The 25,056-nt window shown below is 34.7% G+C and overlaps 1 protein-coding gene across 10 annotated transcripts in view; it reads right to left on the bottom strand.

Moving 5' to 3' along the window:
* The window catches only part of GRIK2 (glutamate ionotropic receptor kainate type subunit 2), a 1,183,164-nt gene that overhangs the window by 206,303 nt on the left and 951,805 nt on the right, over nt 1-25,056 (bottom strand). For all 10 annotated transcript variants that reach the window (XM_034962599.3, XM_063605422.1, XM_063605420.1 and 7 more), the window contains one exon: nt 7,129-7,335. In XM_034962599.3, coding sequence (XP_034818490.1) covers nt 7,129-7,335 — 207 coding nt within the window. The remainder of the gene's footprint in view (nt 1-7,128; nt 7,336-25,056) is intronic.

The raw sequence follows: 25,056 nt of genomic DNA, 5'->3' as shown, positions 1-25,056 counted from the left end.
GTTTTATATTTTATGACTGATGTGGAAAATACTAAATCAAGAAAAATTATGGTGAGGAAGGCACTTCAACATTATCTGTAATATTTTATAACTTTTACATTAAAAGAGACACTTGAAGCAAAGTTAACAAATATGTTAATAGTTGTCACTTTGGGGTCATAGGAAATTATAAATTTGTACTTGTGATTTTAGTTGTTTTTGCCAACATTTAAAAAATAAAATAATAATAGTGTTTCTACTCCCCAACAGTTTTTATTTGTTGTTGTTGGTTGTAATTTTTTTTATTATTTGTATTTCTTTCTTTTTTTTTTTCTTTTTTTTGAGACGGGGTCTCACTGTGTTGCCCAGGCTGGAGTTCAGTGGTGTGATCTCAGCTCACTGCAACCTCTGCCTCCCAGGTTCAAGTGATTCTTGTGCCTCAGCCTCCCAAGTAGCTGGGATTACGGGAGTGCACCAGCATGCCTGGCTAACTTTTTTGTATTTTTAGTAGAGACGGGGTTTCACCATGTTGGCCAGGCTGGTCTTGAACTCCTAACCTCAGTTGATCTGCCCACCTTGGCCACCCAAAGTGCTGGGATTACAGGTGTGAGTCACCACGCCTAGCCTTTTTGTTTATTTTCACAAGAAGTACTAGAGTTCCTCAACTAGGATGCAAAATTAAACAATGTGCTGTCAAAATTTAAAGCTATGGCTGTGCAAGTCAATTCCCCTTTAGAATAAACTGCTTTTGATTTAGTGTTTCCATGTTTGTGATAATACCTGGAGACTTTTTAAGTTCCCTGAAAAACAAATATTTGATTTCCTTTCCAACATATAATAAAAGAGCAATCAGGAGGCAAAAGCAAAGTGTAGTGAGGTCCTCCAAGGCTCATTTATGAATCATAAAAGGCTTGATAATATTAAATACCAATTACAATGCCAAGGCAGCAAGCTGGGAAGCATTCAGACAGCTGGAAATCTGTGGCATCGTGAGTCTTCTTAAAAATAATGTAAAATACTGAATTAGATTCCAACAGACTTCCCATTTTACTATAGTTGTTTTCTAAGCTGAAACAGAATTTCTTTCTCATTCCGGTTTTTTAAGAAAACCTGTCAAATGATCAAGTTTTGTTTACTTCTCAAATTTCCCAATTGAAGCTACAAAAATGACCATAATTTAAAAAGTAAGCATTTATTGCCCGATGCACTCTTTTACCTACATCAAATGGTTAATTATATTAAAACACAAATCTCTTTAAAGACAAAGAAGTTGTAAAGATGTTTGGCACTTATAAGAGAGCTAAACTTTAAATGTTACTATTTAGATAACTTCTCATAGTCTACACAATTCTAATGGGGTAAAGGAATGGATAATGTGGCTTTAAAAATCTGTTTTTAAATGCCCCTTTTCTCTGATAACATTATAGCACACATTTAGTCAATTATTTGTTTTAAATATAATCATGGTTCAACAGTAATCCTGTAAACTAGCTCATGGGGTTGAATAGACAAAATATAGCAACATTCAAAAACATTGGCACCTTTTTGGATACATTAACCATAATAATAATTTTAATAGTAATAATAATAATAACTACTTTTCTTGAGTATTTCCTATTTGCCACTCAGCACATTAAGGCCTATGCAATGCATTCATGTCCCAAATTAGAGTTTACTTCTCAAATCTGATTTGAAAACCCATTAAGTAGCTCAGTCTTAGAACTGTTTGTATGCTGTTTCTTTAGTTGCAACCCAGGTTAAGTAGCAGTTTTTTGACTAGGGATCAGGTTTTAAAAAGGAAAAATTTGTATTTATAGGCATGAGATTATCCATCAGTGCCAGGAGCTTCTCATACACGGAAGCATGAGGGGCCTAATATCTACAGAGGGATCTGCATCACTGTCCTGAAGCATTTAAATTTTTCCTACTTCCTGTCATTATGTTTTTCCTTCTGTTGTGTCTCCTCCAAATACACCCAAACTCTGCTGTCTCACTGATGTATTTAACTAAGTTAAAGAAGGCTATAGTCCTGCTCTATTCTCAGATATTAACATTTAATCCACATCTTCATTCAATGAAGTGAGTATCATTATTCCCATTGTATAAATGATATAAGTCACTCAAGACAGAGTAAAGAACTTTCCCAAAGCTACACAGGAGAGTAAGAGAAAGAGAAAAGTTAGACAGACGGTGCCCAAATTTGCACAGTTAAGAAGTAACTGTAGATCTGTTGAATGTGAGTACTCAGTATTCCCTCACACATTTTATCAGCATTATGACAGTAGGTCAGAGATTCACCAGCAGAACATTGGCTTAAGGATATTCTGAAATTTTGCCTCCAGCTGGGATTAGTCTGTGTGAAAGATGAAAGGACAAAGAATTTCAAGTAATAAGGAATGTCTATGATTAAGTGCCAGAGGTAGTAGTTTTACAGGTGTTGAAGAAAGCAGGCTTTTTAGAAGAATAAAATGGCACAAAAAGCTTTTTGGAGTAGAGCCCCAACAGAGAACTCTGGGGATGGACATTAAACAGTTGACAAGAGGAAAGAACTGAGGACTGTGCAAACCATCAGGTGTCAGGGGACTATGAAAAAGAAATTAAAGGCCAACATGAGTACTTGAAATTATATACTGTAATCTTTCAGTATCTCTGCAATGATTTCAGTGAGAAAGATTTGAGATAACATTGCTGATTAAATGAAAATCTGACTAAAATGTATATATGCATTCCTGGAGATGATATTAAAGGCAGGAAGTATATAATAGAGACATAATAAAATGGCAAACATATGAGCTACTTGGGCGGTGAAAAACTAAAGATGGGACAGATCTGAGATTTATTTTCAACCTGCCCCTACAGATACTTTGCGCATTACTTTATTAGCTTACACATGGATGTCTACAAGCATAAATCTCTGAGGTTTTCCAATGCCAAGGCAAACATCACCAGAGATTTGAAAGTAATTTTACTGCCCTTGTCACTTTAAGCAGTCCCATAATAATATGTTGTGGTAGCTTATTGCAGTTTAGGTGTTTTCCCTTACACTAATGAATAATTCTAGTTGGCTTTAAGAATAACATGCTTATCACAGTTGTCTCATGAGCCCACAAATGAGTTATTAGCTATAACAAAAACACAACTCAAAGCTACAAGTAAAATGTATACCCAACTTAATAAAATGGTTGCATTAGCAAGTTTCTGTGTAGTCATCTCTACTATGTCAGGCTCAATAGCTAAGCTTGCTTTCAAGAATGAAAAATGTGATAAAATATTTTATAAAATAGTATACAAAAGGTTACGATGCTTCAGTTTCCAGAAGAAGGTATCACCCTGTTTTCTTGGCCCTTGAACAGACACTTTCACTGGAGATTTTGGAAGGCAACATAACAATAAAAGCATTTGGAATATATGGGCCATATTCTCAAAAGAGCATGGTGCTTGAGTTTCATGTTTGTTGTGAAACATTGTGAAATATTTGTGTCATTCTTTCAATAAATATTGTTGAATGCTGAACATTTTCTGTACTATTATTATTTATGTCTCCTAGTTATTTTCAGTATATTTGAAGCAGATAAATTATACCAAATATACAGTACAATACAGAAGATTATGAATGCAGCAAACTGATATGATAAAATAGCATCCTAATTTAGATTCAAATCAGTTTGATAACTTTCAAAAGTTATCAACTTTTTATAGCTAACCAAAAAATTTCAAGTCATCAATCACCAATCATCATAAAAACTCAAAAGATGATCAGCCCAATGGAAAATCTGTTAGGACTGAAAGAGTAGATTATTAGTATATAAAGGAAAAACAAAATAGATTGTTTGCTTCCATATTTTTTCTGTAGTAGGACATATATTATTAACATTTTAAAATGTATCAAACTATGAGTTTCCACAAAATTTATTTTTTCAAGTGTATTTGAAGCCAGGCACAGTGGCTCATGTCAATAATCCCAGTTACTCCAGAGGCTAAGGCAGGAGGATCCCTGGAGTCCAAAAGTTTGAGACTAGCATGAGCAACATAGCAAGACCACATATCTAAAATAATAATAATAATAAATAATTAGCTAGGAATGTTAGCATGTCTACCCGCAAGGCTGAGGCAGGAGGACTGCTTGAGCCAAGGGCTTCAGGGCTGCAGTGAACTATGATTATGCCACTGAACTCTAGTCTAAGTCACAGAAAGATTCCATCTCTTAAAAATATGTAAATATAAGGAGAATAAAATGTCTTTGAGAAATGCTGGATTAAGATCCTCAAAGATGTAAGAAAGAAAATAAATCTCTTCACTTTCAGTCTTACATGTGAAGGAAATCAAAATATTTCACCCCAAAATATGGCTTCCTGGTATAATGAGTATTTTAAGTTAAAAATTCTTGGGGATCGATGATCACTAGAAGAGACTTTTTTTCCTATCTACAAAAAGTCAGAATTTACCTGCCTAGGAGAACAAGTGTTCTTGTTTCCCTCCCTGTAATCTCATTATCCATTACAGGAAAGAAAACAAAAAATCTAACCACATCTGAACAGACCCTTTTGCAAGATAATCATTGTCTTCAAGCATCATTTAAGTTCTAAAAAAAAGGAAACTGTTTACAACTTAATTTCTGTTCCTTTGTAATCATTTATTGCCCCTCCATAAAATTTATTCTCTTTGCCTTCTCATAAACTATTTTACCAGGATCCAAGCCCCCATTCTCATTGTAACCTCAAGATAGTAATACAAGCTTCTGTACTTCTTTGGGAAGTGGAGTTTTCATTCTGAAGGGTCCTGTATATACAAGTTAAATAAATTTTTATGTATTTTCTCTTATTAATTAATCAGCCTCATTATCAGTGATTTTCATCAAAACTTTAGGGGGTCAAGAGCTTTGTCCCCTGTATGTGTAATTCAAATTTGACAAAATATCAAACTATAAGAAGGTCCAAAAATGTTTTGATTTTATCTATAATGACTACTTTGAGTTTTTTTTTAATATTAAGAGTAATTTTCAAAAAAATAAGGGTGTCCCTGCTTTGTTGGTACCCTAAATATTATTTATTTTGTTTTTCTTTATCTTGCCTATTGCTGATCGAACAGTGAATTTGACTCTCTACTAATGCTTCTCTATGTTTAATTAATCTTAATATAAAACTGCCATTCACAACATATAGGTCATTTACGTAGGAAAGCACTGGTATATTTGTGACAGCAAAGGATCCAGTTAAACTTCACTAATAAAACTTAATACTGATCTCACTTACTATGATTAAATTCAAATTTAATAATTGTAGTGCTATAGTCCCTACAGATTTCTCATTGTAATGCCGTCTAAATGTTTATGTTTTAGCCCTCAACACAAACACTCATAAATACTATAGTAGAAGACAGAACAAGTAAGAAGACACTAAGTTTGGGCTTATTAGTTACATCTCTATTTATTATCTACTATATGTCAGACGCTGTGTTAGAAAATTCCTATATATCATTCCTAATTATTAAAATGATATAACTTATCTCTATCTTATGTTTCAGAAAGTTAAGTTTCAAAGTGTTTAAGGCAGTGTTTTCAAGGCATGCAACTGCATAGTTGAAGAATTAGGATTTGAACTCACCTTTGCCTTACCAAGTGCTCACGAGCACACTATTTTATGGAGCCCTACCGAGTATGGGAAAGTGGAGAAGAGCAGATGATGTTTTCAGGGAAAAGGTCTTTTTTCAAGGACTAACAATACCTAATGCCTCAGAAATTCACTTTCTCCTAATATCTGAGAAATAAAAATAAATCCAAAGTCCCTGAAACAACTGAATGGACCTTTTCCCTGCCCAGGGAACCCCAGAGTAACCTTGAAAACTGTATTCTCAGCCATGACAGGAGGCCTCATTATACACCAACTTCTCACTAACTCCCTTTAGACTTTTTTACCTAAAGAAGACAGCCCTTTCAGAAGACTTCACCACTGAAAACAGAAAACGGCCCTTTCGAAAGACTTCACCAGTGATATCAACCAACCTTGATGCTGCCTTTCCTTATTTTGCCTGTTAGACCACGACCATTGAATGGCTCTAGCCATCTTCAGAGAATGCTTAGTAAGGATTTTCATGTCCTGTGCTTCACTTTTTGATGCCATAGGGCTGGAAACTCCACCCTCAGACCATGCTAATGCCACCATTTTTGTACATGGGATCCGTGGAGAGGCATGTTCATGTTCATGCACAAGTTTCTCCTCTCATAAATATTCATGACTTCTCCTATATCCCATTGGGGAAAAAATATATATATATTCAGCCATCTTGCTTAGCATAAATTCCTGTTCCTTTTGCCCCTCCCTCAAAGTGTCTGCTTTTGGCTTCCAACCAGAGACTATGCTTCCCAACCTGTCTGAATGGCCACCGTGCATGCTGCAACCCTTTGTAAGAAACAAAGTCTCCTCTTCTAAATTTATAAATTATACTTTTTAAAGTTAAGGTGTCTATCTGAAGTTGCATCTTCATATTGTACCACCAAGAACCATCTTGTTTAGATCATAATGAATTTGAAAGATCATACCAAACCCTGTATGCCTAAGGTCCTCTTAAGAAGGAGGGATGGAGAATAAGAAGGTGACAAACATGTTATTTCTAAAATAACAAAGACTTGCAATTGCAAGAGCTAATTAAAAATACTAAATACTAATTAAATACTAAATTCTAAAAAAAGGCCTGATTGTTCCAACTGAAAATAAGGAAAGAAACACCCCTCCTCACCCCTTTTTCTTAGAATACTTACTTTAAAAACTCATAGGTCATTTCTCCCTCTCTGTTTAAAAATGTATATAACTCCTTTAAAAGCTAATTAAGCCTCTTGCCAACTTTATGGCCCAGGAAAGCCTTTCTCAAGGACCTGGGAAGTATCTCTTTGAAATGTAATAATCAAGAGAGATAATGTTCCATCTCTCAGTTTCTGTGGAAAATTTAATCTGTTTACATATATAGGGCTATATATCCCTCTTAGATTCTTTACATTTAGTGACAAATACTATCTAGCTTAAATAAAATTATTGAAGGAAATACATGCTTGAAATATATCACTACTCTTTGTAGTTATTTCATATACATCAACAAAAGAGTAAACCTTGTAGCAACATAACAAACTAATAAATAATGAGGGAAGGGACTTACATGATCAATTAGTTCACGAACCATTCCGTTCCATTGTCCATTGGCATCATCCTGGGCTCCATATTTCCCATCTTCCACAAGTCTAATTTCATATGTAAAGCCAAGGATTGTAGATAACTCTCTGAGGAGATCAATGCAATAGCCTTCAAATCGATCATTACCATAGAGAGGTTTGTCAGACTTCTTAAAAAGGACATAAGGCTCTTCCTGAAAACATTGAAAAAGAAGAAAAGAGGTAACAGTTAATCATGAAACTCATCATTAGAATTATTGCTTTTCTTAGAAGACAGAAATTTTCTCATTAATTTAGGACAACAGTCAACTTTATTTTCTTCTAATTATAATTAATGAAGTCTAGAATATTACAAGAAAATTCAGGTTTTATATGAAATAGTAGTGCTTTACAAAAAAAAACTTAACTATTGTAATCCCACCATGACTATATAGCAAAAATATGGTATATCTTATATCTTATGCCATAAATCTTATTATATATAACCAATAATATGTGATATGTAATATATGCTATATAATACATAATATCTGACATCTAATTTCACCATGATTATAATACCTCAATTTGAATTATATCATTTAATCAATATCTGGTATGCTGTTTCCATGGGATCTATGGATAAAATTAATGAAAAAAATTGCTGACTAATTGCCTACTATGTGCAAAGAATTGGAGTGTGGACTTTTTATATATATAATCATATTTTGTCCCAACAACCATGAAAATTACAACTACTATATTTAATTATAGTTTAAAAAGTAGTAGTTTACTTTAAAATATAGATGAAGAAGGCCAGGCACCATGGCTTGCACCTGTAATCCCAGCACTTTGGGAGGCCAAGGCGGGCAGATCACGAGGTCAGGAGATCGAGACCATCCTGGCTAACACGGTGAAACCCCATCTCTACTAAAAAATACAAAAAAAATTAGCTGGGCGTAGTGGCGGGCACCTGTAGTCCCAGCTATTCAGGAGGCTGAGGCAGGAGAATGGATTGAACCCGGGAGGCGGAGCTTGCACTGAGCCAAGATTGCTCACTGCACTCAAGTCTGGGTGACAGAGTGAGACTCCGTCTCAAAAAAAAGAAAAAAAGAAAAATATATATATAGAGAGAGAGAGAGGAAGAAAGTGATCTTTATCAAGTGCTTATGCATTCATCCAACATAATTTTATGGAGCACCTATTGTGAGCCAGCCCTCCTCTATATAAATAGAAATCCTTGAGCCATGAAGTTCATGATAAAGAGAAGAAAACAGTTAACGAATGCCTAAACAAATACAATACATATTATCAGATCCTCCTAAGTGGTATAAAAACATAAAATAGGTCAATAGAAAAGAAAACAACTGCAAGGTACTCGGTAAGATAAGAGAAGACAAAATTAAGTAATTTCCTGAAAGTCTTTTCAGAGAAGGTAAGAGACGAAGTATAATCCAACAGATGAGAAAGAGTCTAGACACTTGAAACTCTGAAAACAGAGTATTTCAAGCCAAGGACACAGCATGGTAAAAAGCCCTGAGACCAACATAATATTGGAGTGTTTCAAGAAGAGGATAATTGGCAACAGTGTGACAGAAGTCACACCCAGTAAGTGAGTGAGTTGGTTGAACAAGATCTGAATAAAAAAGGGGTGAGGAGCCAATTTTTGTGAGGCTCTGCAAATTAGGCCCTATAAGAAATTTGTATGTTTAACTAAGTGCAAAAAGATTCCATGCATTAGCACATTTTATCGAAGGCACTTGCACATGGTATGGCAGACTGTGCTGCTATGAATAAACCAAGGTGCAACAATTGGTTCTGCTATTCACTATTTGCTTATGGGCAAAGCCCCTGTTATCTCAGAGGAAGCTATTACAGAGTGAGAAAAGTTAGGATACTCCCATGCCAGTCCACCTAGGAATGTGCTCACCCTCTTCCCTAACCCCTGGAGAACAAGTCATCCCATGAGAGCTATCCTAAAGGAGTTTTAGACATGACAGCCATGTGTCAGCTTGCCCACACTCAACTAAGAAATAATCAAGATTATTTTCATCTTCCTTCCCATCTCTGTGGACTTACCTTATCTCTCTATACAGTTGTATGCACCCTGCAGCCTCACCTCCTGTTATTCTGACCCTTTCTAAACACTGCCACTGTGTGTTAAAGAAGTCCTGGTCAGAGATTGGCACGTTGTTTCGTATCTTCACCTGATTTTTAGAGTGACCATTTTATCTCCCTGCTCTGCTGGACTGTACCCTGATGACATTGCTTAGCCTTCAGCTCTCTTTCCTACAGACTATTTTCATTTACCTCCATATCCCTTGGAGACAGAGGCACATTTGGTGTTTTCCCTGCCCCTCATTGCTGTCCCCACACCATTTTTTCCCCTGCCTTGTGCAATAACTACTGCTCCTCTGAGACTCATTCCACCCTGCTAGACCAGGCTCTCTCTCTCTACAATTGCTGTCATTCAATGAAATCTGGTTCAAAAGTTTTATTAAGTAGGAAGAGAAGCCTTTACTTTTCAAATATTTGACTACTGGATGGTAATTTTGCTCTTTTTTCAAATTCTTATTATTCTCGGTATATTCAAAATCCACCTACATGAAGTATCCAATACAGCTGATCTCTTAATTCTTTTATTTACTCATTACCAAATTATTTCCCTCATTGAAGTCTGGTCTCTCTTCCGCATGGTCAAAACTGCAGCCTGCATTTGTCAGAAAATTAGTTAGGATTTCTAACAACCCACTCATCCAACTCATTGTTTAATCACACCCACGCCTATGCTCTTCGATCACATAAAGACCCCCAATTCAGTGAACTCACATTTCCCTACTATTTATCAATCCCCTCCTGACTCCATTTCATTATCTGGCCCCAAATTCCATGGTCCATTATTATAATTCCTCAGTTAAATGTTTATGTTCCTAAAATTAGTTATGAGCTCTATCCTTTTTTCTTAAATTTTATTCCTATTTTTTTCTGATCCACACACATCAAATTCAATAACATCTTTATCCTGATGACCTCAAAATTTATATATTAGGCCCACACTTCTTGCAAGTCTTAGGCACACATATCCAATAGCACTTGTCAGCATGATTTTATGTCTCATAGACATTATATTACATCTCACATTTAACATGTCCCAAATATAATTCTTGTTTTCCCCAAAACTTTTACATGTTTTCAGTTTTCTCTGCTTTTAGAAAATGGCACCATCGTTTACTCTGCTACTCAAACTGATTTGTGAGTCATCATCTTTGCTTCCCTTTCTTTTAGCTCATTTGATACAGAGAAACACCAGGGATCTTACTGAAGGATACATTGAATTACCTCCCCACTACTACTTGAAATCATCACATGGATTCCCAATGTGTTTAGAATAACATTCAACATCATTGCCATGGGTCCTAAAACCTGTTGTTCTACCACTTGCTCTCATCTTGGTAAAAGGCTTCACAACTCACAAAACTGATTAAGTCCAAAGCCAGGCAATCACTCTCAAATTCTGTTTTATCCTTTGTAAATCCTGCAAATTCTCCCCTCAAAATATATACTGATTCTACTAATTTCTTTACACTGCCCCTGCTAGAATCATGGCTCATGTAGCCTTTATTTCTTATCTGAATTCCTATTGTAACTACATCTTTTACTTTCCATTTCTGCCCCCCTCAGTCCATTCTCCCCAGAAAGTTGTAGCAATCTTGTAAAAACTAAATCTGCTTTTATTGTGCATTTGCTTAAAACCCAACAGTGGCTTTTCATTAAAACTGGAATAAAATAAAAACTGTTTATGCTGGTCTTCAAGGCCTATTCTCTTTGAACTTAGCTTCTATTCCCTCTCTTTCTCATTTTATTCCAGGCATTGGCCTTCATTTTGGTCTTCAAACTTGCCAGATTTGTTTCTAACTCCACGTCTTGGCTCTTTGCACTGCCTTTTTATTGATTGATTGATTGATTGATTGATTTTTCTGACAGGGAAGATCTATCTTAAGATCTTCACACGGTTGTTTTCTCGTCATTTAACCCTATGCTCAAGATTCACCACTTCAAAGAAACCGCATATACATGTTATCTCTTTCCTCTAAGGTACTCTCCATTATTCTACCCTGCTTTGTTTTGCTCATAGCACTCATCCCATCTGAAGTTTTGTTTATTTATCTTTTGATGTATGTGCAATTCTTTCTTCCCCTATTATGACATAAACCCATGAGTATAGAGGAATTAGAGATTATGTTCATTAATTTATCTCAGTGCATAGAAGAAAATGACTGGCAAGCCGTTGGTGCTCAAGGCGCATGTGTTAAATGAATAAAATATTCATAAAGTTTAAGCCTTTAGCTTAAAACTTACCTTTCTCTCTCCAACTCTATTTTCTTTTCCTTAAGGTCTAGATATCCTGTTTTCTCCCAGATTCAAAAATACAAAGCTATTTTCCATCTCAAAGCCCTTTACCTGTTGTTTTATCTGTCTATAATGCTCTTCAAATGGTGAGCTCTTTTGCTTCCTTTAAGGCTCAAGTTAAATATAAAATCTTTCCTTTGGTTCTATCTAAAGAGAATCTTCTCTGTTATTATCTATCTCATTATTTATTTTCTCACAGTACTTAAGTCATTTTCAATTGTTTTACTTGTTGGCTTACTATTGGGTTTTTGTCTCACTCTCCTAAAATATAACATTTATATGAACTCATTATAATATCTTCCATGCCTAATACAATGCCTAGCATATAGTAGGTGCCCAGTAAATACTAATTGGATAAATTATTGATAAATTAGTTACTTCTATAACTCAATTTTCTAATTTCTAAATATATTTAACAATACATTTAAAGTTGTTAGGGGAATTAATTTAAAAAATCCTGGCAAAAATCAGCTTCTTAACATAATTTCATTATTTCAGCTTCCCAATAATTTTTCATGATTTTTTTTTTAAGTGATAGACTTAGGCTGGGTGGCACAGCTTACACCTGTAATCCCAACAGTTTGGGAGGTCGAGGTGGGTGAATCACATGAGGTCAGAAGTTTGAGACCAGCCTGGCCAACATGGTGAAACTCCATCTCTACTAAAAATATAAAACTTAGCCGGGTGTGGTGGCAGGTGCCTGTAGTCCCAGCTACTTGGGAGACTGAGGCAGAAGAAGCTCTTGAACCTGGGAGGTGGAGGTTGCAGTGAGCCGAGATTGTGCCATTGCACTCCAGCCTAGGCAACAGAACAAGACTGTCTCAAATTAATTAATTAATAGACTTAATTTTTCTAGCAATTTTAGGTTCACAGCAAAACTGAGCAGAAGGTACAGACATTTCACATATCTCCCTACCCCTCCTAGAGGCCTAGTTTACCCTACTATCAACATCCAGCACCAAATCAGAACATGTTCACAACAGACGAACATTCACTGGCACATCATTACCACTCCCAGTCCATAGTTTACATTATGGGCACATTCTTGGTGTTGTCTATTTTATGAGTTTTGACAAATGTATAATGGCATGCATCCACCATTGTAGTATCAATACAAAATAGTTTCAATGCCCTAAATATTCTCTGTGCTTTTACATATTCATTCCTTTCCCCACTCTAACTCCTGGCAACCGTTAATCTTTTTAGTAGCTCCAGAGTTTCGCCTTTTCCAGAATGTCACATAGTTGGAATGTGGCCTTTTCAGATTGTTTTCTTTCACTTGGTAATAAGCATTTAAGTTTCCTCCATGTATTTTCATGGCTTGATGGCTCATTTCTGTTTTGTGCTGAATAATATTACATAGTGTGAATATACCACAGTTTATTTGTCCACTCACCCACTGGAAAAAATTTTGGTGGCTTCCAAGTCTGGGCAATTATAAATAAAGTTGCTATAAACATCCATGTGCTGGTTTTTGTGTGGACATAAGTTTTTGGTTTATTTGGGTAAATATCAAGGTGGATGACTGCAAGATCATATGGTAAGAGTATGCTTAGTTTTTAAAGAAACTGCCAAACTGTCTTCTAAAGTGGCAGCCCTGTTTTCTATTCCCACCAATAAGAAATGAGAGGCTTTGTTGCTCCACATTCTTCCTAGCATTTGGTGTTGTCAGTGTTCTGGATTTTGGCCATTCTTGTAGGTATATGGTGATGTCTCATTGTTGTTTTAATTTGCAATTCCCTAATGCCATATGATATTAAGCATTTTTTCATATGTTTCAATGCAGTCTTATTGGGACTATTTTCATTTGCCATTTAAATTTTCAAAGAGGTTAAATAATTTTCCCAGGTCACATAGCTAAGAAGAGGTAAAGAACAACTAAGAAGAGCCAACAAAATAAGAGGTTTGAACCTAGGTTTTTCAAATTCCACAATACCTACTTTTCCCACTATTTTAGGTTGCTTTTTACATCGTAATATCGTCTGGGAGAAAACCATATATGTTGGATTTTTAAATTGAATCAGATGGGAATCAGAAATTAATCTGTTAACTACATCCAAAGCTACATATTTGAGCTTAACATAAGTAAAAGAACAGTTAGGATCTTGTCTGATTTTTATGTACCATTTGATCACATATAAACTTTATTCCCCAGGGGTACACAAAGTACTGAAAATGTAACAGATGTAGTGCCCTTCCACCCAAGAGGTTATCATACCCTTTTGCCTCACTACTCTTCCTGGCCTGCTAGTCTTTCAAGTAGATAACACATTTCCATAGATCATAGTTTATATGCCCTTGTTATCTTAGAAAGGGAAGAAGCCCTGTGGTGAAACAGCTTTCTGGTACTGAGTATTCACATTTCAGACATATTTAGGTGTTTCTTTTTCTGGTGCTCCCACAACAACTTTTGAATACTTTTACCATAGCATTTATCATACCGAGTAGTAGGTGTTGATTTATATGTAAGCCTTCTGAACTAGACTTGAGCGATTTACTCGGCAAAATGGTTACTTAATTTTGCTTCAAAAGCACCAAACATCCCCTGGCACATAGCAGGCTTACCAATAAAATGACTGCTGAAATGAATTGAATAGAAACAGATTGTTCTGGTCAATCAGGGAAGCCAGGGAAACCTGAACTTGAAGGAAAAAAATTGAGACAGGTAAGTTCCGCTGTGAGGCTCGGGCATGATGGTAACAAATCCTCAAGTCACTAACCCATGTGTAGAGGGTTAAGGACTTGAGGAGAATATCATATTCCCTTGCAGAGTAGGGGAAAGTCTCAGAATACAGGGTTGGTGGAATGGGAAACAAATAAAGCATGTAGGTATAGTAAATTAACTCTATTGACTTCATACTTTTGTTTCATTTAGGTTATGATTTTCAAATACAGAGTTTGTTTTGTTTTGCTTTACTTAAAAGGAACAAAGACTGACAATTTGCCAACCCCCATGACTAAGCAATAGTACTAACATTTCCCAAGCACTTACTATGTGCCAAACCCTGTTCTAAATGCTTTACTTGGATTATTTCAATTGTATTCTCCATAACAACTACATGAGGTCAGTAATATTATTTCTATTATGAAAAAACTGAGGGAAAGGGTGTTAAGAATTTTTTTTTTTTTTTTTTTGCCCATAGTCAACAGCCAGTATACAACTCAGCCAGGCTGACTGCTGGACCACTTACCCATCCCTCCCATACTTCCTTGATTAAATAATTCTTAGTGACCATTTCCAAACTCCATGTGAATATAAAATTGTAAATAGTTCATTACATAATTAAACACCTATTGTATGACTTTTTTTTTTTTTTTTTAGTTAACTGGGATTAGCCACGGGGCTATATTGTATGCAAAATGGTATTAATTATTGAACAATGCCATCAAGACAACTTTATGGAAGAAAATAAGTAGTAATATATAATACACAAAACTCATTTTCTACATGACAAATCATCTCATTTCTAAATAAGAGCACATCTTTTTAACATAAAGTATTTTAAGAATTTACAAAAATAGCATCTATTAAACTAACCAGATTTAGGTAGCAACATATGACTATCTAAAAATGCTTTTTCTTCTGTTTGCATTGTTAAATTATAATAGTCTCTATTTTAAATTAAATTATATTCCAAAGTACTTTTTATTTTTTTTTCACAGAAACTGACTTGAACACTGGATATAATATAATCAAAGTTGGTGTTAGGAGTCTGTGAAGCATATGAGGGATATATGTGTGCAATAAGTGAAAACAGCAATATAATTGTAAAAGTTATTAGGCTATTTAAATCTTATTAATCTAACTTGTCCTACTAGCTTCCTACCTGTTAATTTGATTTCCTTTACCTATAAGTTAATAAGAAAACTTCTGTCATAGGCAAATAAATTTGTTGATCCCTCTGAGATTAAAAAACCTACTTAGATATATGTCTTAAACAGGTTTGCACATCACTAGAAAAAAATATGTGTGGTCTGAGTGTATCTTTTTAGTATTTATGGATCTCCACAATGTCTAATATTACTCTTCCCATATTTAATTCTGATAAGTAAGATGCAGTTTTCTTGCTTTGATTCCTATCTCCAGCTACACTGTGTCATGGGATAGTTTTACATCAAGTTATGACTCTCCTTTAAACTCTCTTTCTCTGTTTCACACGGTACAAGGATAAATAATAACCTCACGTAAGAGAAGAAAAATGGTACCAAAAGCAATTACTGCATCACATACCAAGTTCAATGAATAATATGATAAAACTCTCCTGGGCATCTTTACTGATTTCTCATATAGTCTTAAATCTCCACATCAGCATTTGCTAGAGGTAAAGGCACTTCATTCCACTGGCATCGGTAATAAGGATTTGTCAGCATTTCTACTATCAACCCCAGTTTTAAGGAACCCAATAACTCATATATTTTTATCTGCATTAGACTGGGAGTTGGCACAGAATGAATCCAAAATGAAGTTCTGAAAAAGTAAAATATATTTTAAGGTTGAGGGAATAAAAATGTTTAATTTAAATATAATAAAACTTTTAATAATGTTTAAAGCATATAACTCATGTATCTCTCAGCTCTTATCTAGGGCTCAATTATCTTTTTCATATGTTAACCCTGAGATATCAGTGTCTTACTCATGCTAGTTAAAACATAGGGACATTAAAATGTAAATTAATTTTAATGTGATATGTATAAAATATCCCCTGCTATTACAATGATAAGAATAAACTAACTAATGTATTTACCCAAGCATACACTGAACACTTACTCTGTCCCAACACTCTTCCAGGTGCTAGGTATACAACAATGAACAATGAAAAACAAATCAAAACAACATAGAAAAGTTCCTGCCCTTATGAAACTCCCAATCTAGTGGTGAATTTGAAATCCCTACCAATTATATATTATCCTGTATTTATTTACATGTCTAAGTTGCTTCATTAATTATCAGAAGTGGAATGCAGAATGTTTTCACAGGCTACGTTTTTGAGAAACAGGGACATGTGTCTTGTTTTAGAACATTGTGGTGAATCTCAGAACATAGGATGCTGTAGCCCACAAATCATTTATTTTGAAAAATAGACAGGTATATTCAGGTAACCCCAGTCTTGTTCTTGAATTTATCCTTATGACTAAAAAACTTGTAAAGTTTATTTGTGGCAACAGCTGAAATTCCAGTTTCTTAAAGATATCAACATATTTAGAAAATATTACCTAATGGTGCCTTTTTTTTCCTTAATAGGGTTGACCAAAAAAAAAAAAAAAAACCCTCGTTTTTTTAAATAGCATCCCTATGAGCCAAATGAAAAAGACATAATGGTTACAAAAATAATAATCTAAGATTAAAGTAATATTACGTCAATTGAAACAAAACTGAGCAGTTCATATTTTCCTGAAAATAATTTATTTCCTTCTATTTTCTAAGCAGTGTGTTCAGAGTCTCTATATCTTATTACTGCCCTCTCACTGAAGGCATTAAACCATAACTAGTAAGAGGGCAATCTAGTTTTTATAGAGTATGGAAATCAAGGCAGATGTTAAGTTGATTGAAAGTAGAAGGCTGATGAACAGGCAACAGAAATAGTGGAACAATTATGCTTTTCAGGAAGGTGAGTTGGTTCATTATAACTATCAGACTTACACCTTAACAACAATAAAATGAAACAGACCTCAACATATTTCCCCCCAAGGGCTCAAGAGGTGCTCAGGACAATGCAGAGGGGACAGTCACACTTTTAAAAGGGAGATTAAGGATGAAAGGTATTACTATGGACAGCAATGTTAAGGAGATGGAACAAAGGATAACCCTCTGCCCTTTTTCATTGGGTTAGTTTTGGTTTGGGGGTTTTTGTTTGTTTCCCTTTCTACCTAGACAATGCTTTACTTGAATTTTCCCAAATCTTCACGTGCTGTCCTCTCATCCAAGCACAGAGGATAAACATTCGGAAAGTCTGCTTTACTAGATAGTATAAGGCAGCAAGTTTTAGTTACCTGTTTTAACATTCTTTTCAACCCTGTTTAATATTATTTTTATTTGATTTCAGGCATCTAAACTAAGAATTTTTATTAGATAAAATTTTCATGGGTAGGTTTACTTTTATTATGGGTAAAAGGTATTCTTCTCAAATGATGAAAAACACCCAAGAAATATAACTAATGCTTACAAAGAAATACAAGCAGAATAAAGGAAGATTTTCAGCAAAGATAAATTTTTCTTTCACAAAAATGTTATCAACTCGTTACTCTAATAAGCAACACTCTTGGGTAGATTTAGCACACATACGGTATGATTTGATCAAGGGATGGGGGACAGCTTATAAACACCATGAGAATGATCCCCAGTAGTAATATATGTGTTTGATTGGCATGTTTATTGATTTTAATTGACTACCGCCACTCCTGTATTTCCATAGTAACCTATAAGTGAAAAGAGCAACTCCAAAGATGATCAATAAATTACCATGATTTTCTAAATTTTTATTTGAAGTTTAACAAGATGCATGTAGATATCTATATCGGAATACCTGTGTTAAAATATAAATATTTTGGATGTATTCATTCATCCATTCATCCACCAATTTAGTCATTAATACATTCATGAAACAATTGTTTTTATGTAAATTCTGAATATAGATATGTAGACTAGAGGTTCAAATTTTTTCCTTTAAAGACCAAATAGTAAATATTTTTGGCTTTATGAACTATATAGTCACCACTATTCAATTCTGTCATTATAGTGTGAAAGCGGCGATAGAAGCAGTTAATAAACTGGCAAACCATCAGAATCAATTTTTAAATAACTCTAGAATCGAATAAAAACTTACAACAAGGAAATGCTTAGTGAAGGGAAAAACTATAGAATCTTGGTTGGAGAGCTCTGTGGCATATTAATTTACCCTGTTGATACTATTTGATACTCCTCAGCTCCACAACAGTCTTGAAGATAGTAGCCTGCATTCCTGATGCAGGTCATACACACCATAGGAAACCATATGGACCTTATTCTTACCGAATTGTTACGTGTTTTAACCTGTGTGGTGGCTCCCAGAGGGATGGGCTCAAGGACTTGCCATTGGTTCATCTGCATAAGGAGTTTCCCTAAGGCTGAAGCTGCTTCACGCGTGGTGTTTTTTGTAAGCATTTAAAGGCAAATATATTACCTGCCACCTGGTGGGTAAGAGGGAAAAGTAGGGGCAAGAAATAGATTGACCTGAAAGCCTGAGACAGAAAGACTAGGGAGGAAATACTTGGGGGCACTAAGAGCTGGGACAAGCTCCCGTATAGTCAAGGGAATCTAGCAGTCCATGCACATAACCAGGGTGGGATGTACGCTCAGAAAGGACCTGACAAGACCCTAAGCCCTTACCTCTGGCTAGATTCAGGCTCCATGTAAGCAGGAAAGAAGAATAGGGCAGAATTGTAAACTGCCTGGCTAAACAGTAAAGGAGTGCCCCAATATGCAACCAAACTACAAAGACGGGAAGTTTGGTTTTATTTCTTGTTGTTTTATTCCAGGAGTTTAAGGAAATCTCTGTCAAGTTACTAAGGTACTACTAACCTAACAATCACACATTTCAGTGGCCACCCAGAACAAAAAAAACAGACTTTATAAAATTAATTTAGCAAGGTGACTAAACAACAAAGAACTACAATAACCAGTAAACAAAAAACCCTGGGTGAGGGGAATATCTTATTTCTAGAGTTGCAATATTATACTGTTTAAAATGTCCATTTTTTAACCAAAAAAAAGTGAAAAATGCAAACAAACAAGAAAATACAGCCCATTGATAGGAACAAAGAAATTAACAGAAACTGGCCTTGAGAGAAACCAATGAGTTGCAAAGGAAATTAGAAGGGAAATTAGAAAATGCTCTGTGATGAATGAAAACAAAAGCAGAACATATTAAAACTCAATGAATACAGTGAAAGCAGTCCCTCAAAGGGAATTTATAGCTGTATATATCTACATTAAAAAGGAAGAAAAATCTCAAATAAGTAACATAAATTTACACCATAGAAACCTAGAAGAATAAGATCAAACTAAACCTGCAGGTAGGAAGAAAAGTAGAAAGATTACCTCGGAGATAACAAAATAGAGAACAGAAAAAAAAATAGAGAGAAGCAATGGAACTAAAATTTGATTATTTGAAAAGATGAACAAAATTAACAAATCTTTAGCTAGACCAATCAAGAAAAAAGTAATAGCAAAAAAAAATCAGATGAAAAAAGAGGGCCTTTGCTACCAACTTTGTAGATATAAAAAGTTTACAAGAGAATCATAGAAATAATTACACATCAAAAATTAGACTACCCCAATGAAATAGTCAAATTCCTACAAAGACACTGCTATCAAAACTTCCTCAAATAGAAATAAAAATCTGAATATATCTAGAGAAAATAAAGAGATTGAACCATTCATCCAGAACCTCCAAAGAAAATCCCAGAACCAAATAACTTCACTGATGAATTCCATCATCATTTAAAGAAGATTCAACACCAACCCTTCTCGAACTCTTCCAAATAATAAAACAGGAGGGAACACCTCCTCGTCCATTCTTTCAGGCCAACACTACCCTGATACTAAACCAGAAAAGACTTCACAATAAAAGAAAACTACATACCAGTGTCCCTTAAGAATATAGATGTAAAACTTCTCAACAAAATAATGAGAATCATCTCTTGAACAAAGGGCGTTGGGACAACTAAAAATCTACATGTAAATGAATGAAGTTGATACTTACCTCACATCATACACAAAAAATTAATCCAAAGTTATCATGATCTAAATGTAAAAGATAAACCTATAAAACTCTCACAATAAAATATATAGGTAAGTCTTCATGATTTTGGATTTGGCAATGGATTTTTTGATATGACACCAAAAATACAATCAACAAAAAATATATAGATAAATTGGACATTATCATAAGTGAAAACTTTTGTGTATGAAAGGACATTGTCAAACAAATGAAAAGACAAACTAAAGAATGGGAGAAAATATTGTGAATCATATAACTGATAATATTCTACTATTCAGAATATATAAAGAACTCTTACAACAACAACAAAAAAACAATGCTGTTTAAAAATGGGCACAGAGCTTGAATAGATATTTCTCCAAAGAAGACATACAGATGTCAACAAGCACACAGGAAGATGCTCAACATCATTAGTCATTGGGGAAATGCAAATCTAAACCACAGTAAGATAACCACTTCACACCTACCAGGATGTTTTATAATTTTAAAAATGAAAATAACAAGTTGGTGAGGATATAGAGAAAATGGAACCTTCATACATTTGCTAGTGAGAAAGTAAAATTGTGCAGCTGCTATAAAAAAAATTGGCAGCTCCTCAAAAAGTTAAACATGGAATTACCATAAAACTCAGCAATGCTATTCTTAGGTATATACCCAAAAAGATTAAAAATTGGTGTTTAAACAAAAACTGTGAACCAATGTGCATAGCAGAACTTTTCACAATAGCCAAATTTTGGAGATAAACTGAATGCCAATCAGTGGTTTCACAGATAAACTAAATGATGAATATGTATAAAATGGAATATCATTTAATCATAAAAGTATTGAAGTATTGATACATGTTACAGCATGAATGAACCTTGAAAATATTATGCTAAGTGAAAGCAGGCAGACACAAAAAGCCACACAGTACATGATTCTAGTCACCCAGAAATATCCAGAGTACGCGAACCATAGAAACAGAAAGCAGATAGGCTATTGCCAGGGCCTCAGGCGTAAAAACAAATGCAAGGCTGGGCACAGTAGCTAACACCTGTAATCTCAGTGCTTTGGGATGCTATGCAGGGAGAACTGTTTGAGGCCAGGACCCACTTGGGCAACATAGCGAGACCCCATCTGTACAAAATAAAAATATTAGCCAGGCCTGGTGGTGTGTGCTTGCAGTCCTAGCTACTTGGGAGGCTGAAGTGGGAGGACTGCTTGAGCCAGGAGTTGGAGGTTGCAGTCAGCTATGATAGCACCACTACTCTCCAGCTTTGGTGACAGAGAATGGGACCCTGTCTCAAAACGACAACAACAACAACAACAACAACAACAAAACAAACAATGAACACAGAATAAATGATTAATGGATACAGAGTTTTCTTTAGGGGTTATGAAAATGATCTGGAACTAGATAGTGGTGATATCTGCACAATATTGTGAATGTACTGAAAACCACTGAATTACATACTTTGGTGAAAATGATGAATTTTGCATCATGTAAGTTTTACCTAAATAAAAGACAAAATACAAAAAACATGTATCTAGCCCTCTGAACTTAGTTTGCCAAACGCTGTACCAAAAAGAAAAAAATGAGACATGTCATGTGTCCTCAAATTGCTATGATATACTATAAACACAACATAATAATGGGCTATTTATATGTGCCATACTCTTACATTATGTGTAAACATCTAGCACAATCATATAATGGAAAATGTATGCTATGTTAAAATCTGGACCAAATTATTTAAAACTAGCAAATGCTTAAGATTGTTCTTTACTAGTGCTTATGAGCAATTACATTTATTCTATTAATTTGATCAGACAAAACTAGTGCTAATAATGGCTCATTATTTTCCAGTTCTAGTACCATTCACAAGCCTTGTCGTTCTTTGAGAAGGAATCTTCTACCACAAATTTACTCTCCTATTATTCAACTGTATTACACACATATTGAGAAACATCATATTTCCTTAATTCTGTAAACATTCTCCCATCTCTTCTCCTTATTCTTGCTTTTCCTCAACTCTGAAAGTTTAATGAGTAATAGTGTAAATAAGATAATTTTCCCCTTAAGCACAGAATTGAGGGGACCATTGCATCTCTCAATACCCTTCATTTAAAAAGTAAATTTAGATCTAATTTCTCAAATATTTTATTACATTTTTTCTAAGAGTATGTTTTCTCTTTACACTTTCAAATTATCATCCAATAAGTCTGCCTTTACTTTCTTTTTTTCTTGATTACACCCTGTAAAATTAAAAATGAGGTCATATTAGTATCTATTTAATCATTCATTCAGTATAATCTATTTAATAGATATCTAAAATGTTCCAGGTGTTGTTCTATGTCATAAAGATGAAAAGGCTAAAGAGACATGATATCTACTCTTAAGGAACTTAATAGTCTCATGAGAGCGATAGAAAAGTAAATAGGTAAGTATATGCCAAGTTACAAGGAAATAGCCTTTGAATTTGGTGCCCAGCCTTGGCTACACATTAAAATTAAAATAAACTTAAATTTTTTACAATTAAAATTACAAAACTGAGGTCTGGGCCTTACCCCCAGAAATTCTGATCTAATGCATCTGAGGACTACCTTAGCATCATTATTTAAAAATGAAACAAAGCAAAAAACAACTTCCTATGTGATTATAACGTGCAGTTGGGCCAGATTCACGGGGACGTGACCTGTACTGTGGTACAGGGACCAACATTTCAAAGGACTCTGCTTTTGGGTTTTCTGCTCTGCTGGTGTCCTTTTGAAATTCTTAGTACTTGTTCAAAAAGAGATCCCTCATTTTCATTTTGCACTTGGGATAGAAATTATTTAGCTGGTCAAATATGCACTCAAGACAGATAACTATTGAGTTAAAGAAGTGGCATAGATGGAAATACTTTGAAGAGGGAAAATGACTCATGTGGATGATGGAAAGTATAAATAGTTCTGTAGGACTTAAGTGAAGAAAAGTGTGGAGCAAGAAAGATAGGGGGATACAAGGACATGAAGGCCTAAGTTAGGAAAAATCTTTACCCCTACAAACTCTGACAAACTATCCAGATATAATTATTGCTGATTACCACTCTTTGAATTCATATCCTGCTTAGAATGGCATTCCATTTCCTAAAATTGTTTTAAAGCATCTACCTAAAACCAATTTTGGTGTAATAAATGAGGTTGAATTTTTTTCTTCAATATTCTCTTTATGTATTTTTCACTACTTAAAGATCGAATAAATTTGAATGTATGAAAGAAAGATGGAGCCAATCAAAAAATGAAGACATTTTGCATCCAAAGATTAGAAGGTAGAGTTTTCAATGACTATGATTCTATTTATTTTAATTCACTGAACATTTTGTTTGGAGGCCCTCTGGTGTTAGAAAGGAGATTCCAGTGTTTGCCATCCTCTACTTCTGTTTGTTTCTCCAAAACAAATGGAAACACACTGATACAGAAATGAATTAGAATAAAGAACTCAATACTAACTGGCTTTCTACTCACATCCCACTCAAAAGTTGATCAGACACTGGAAAACTCCTTCAATGTCACTGAATATGCATGTAAAACAGACATGAAAAAGATCTTGTGCAATGAGAATTATTCCTCAATGATCAGTAGTAGTTAGCCACATCTGTCTACTGCAAGTTCTTTTTCCATAATGAATAGTGAGTTTAACTTTCAGCTGCTGCCTTTTGTAATCAATAAAATCAAAAAAATGTTTTTTGAATACCTATCATTTTAAAGAAAATACTCTGCTTTAAGACAGAGTTGCTTCTCTCAAGCACCTTTTAATCTAGTTGAGGACAGAGAACTTGTACAGAAAAATATAAACTAATACTAAAAGTTTGCATTTAAATGCATAAAGATAACATTTTATAGATAAAAGGATCATTAGATATAAGAGAAGGGAAAAGTAAAAATGTCCCAAGTCAGTCAGATAAATCACCCCAGAGGAAAAACCACCAGAAAAAGGTATGAGTAGAATGAGTATGAATTAGGTAAATGGAGATAAATGAGTTTCCAAGCAAGAGAAATGAATTGAGAGAGGATATAGAGAAGAAGTTCACCAACACATGGCCTGAAGAAGAGGAATGGTGGCCCATAAGGAGAAAATGTTAAAAAACATATTAGAAAGTCCGGGGAAAAATAGCAACGAAGAACACCATTTATTATGTTTTAATTTTAGATTACCCTGTGGTTGTTAAAAATGACCACTTACTGACAATTTTGTGCCAGGAATGACATTATATAATTTATACATTTTTATCTCTAATAGAAACAAACTTCAAGTTATTATTATTATCCCCACTCCAGTTATGGCAACTTGCCTAAAGTAAATCAACTACTAAGTGGCGGGCTCACGATTCAAAACCAGATTTTTACTTCCATTTTTCCATTCAACTCGCAGACCTTACTGAAAGCTTCTTTTCAGTTAGATATTAAATTCAGGTACCAAGTGTCAACTAATTATAGAAATGGTCTGCTCTTCTGCTAATCATTGGTAGGGTATGTAGTTCATAGATTTGCACGTATAAGTGAATTCCATTATAAATATTTGTAAGGGCTTCAAAATTGTTAGAGTCTAACTTATTGTTTTCCACAGTGTATTCTTCTGAGAAATTATGCCTCAAGTTTTAGTTTCAAAAAATCTTTCTGCAGGCTGGGTGGGGTGGCTCACGCTTGTAATCCCAGCACTTTGGGAGGCCCAGGCAGGTGGATCACTCGAGGTCAGGAGTTCGAGACCAGCCTGGCCAACATGGCAAACCCCCATCTCTACTAAAA

This window comes from Pan paniscus, chromosome 5, assembly GCF_029289425.2.
Source record: "Pan paniscus chromosome 5, NHGRI_mPanPan1-v2.0_pri, whole genome shotgun sequence".
NCBI classification, from domain to species: domain Eukaryota; kingdom Metazoa; phylum Chordata; class Mammalia; order Primates; family Hominidae; genus Pan; species Pan paniscus.
Note: the sequence above shows the minus strand (reverse complement) of the source record. Positions and strands in the feature narration are given on the sequence as shown.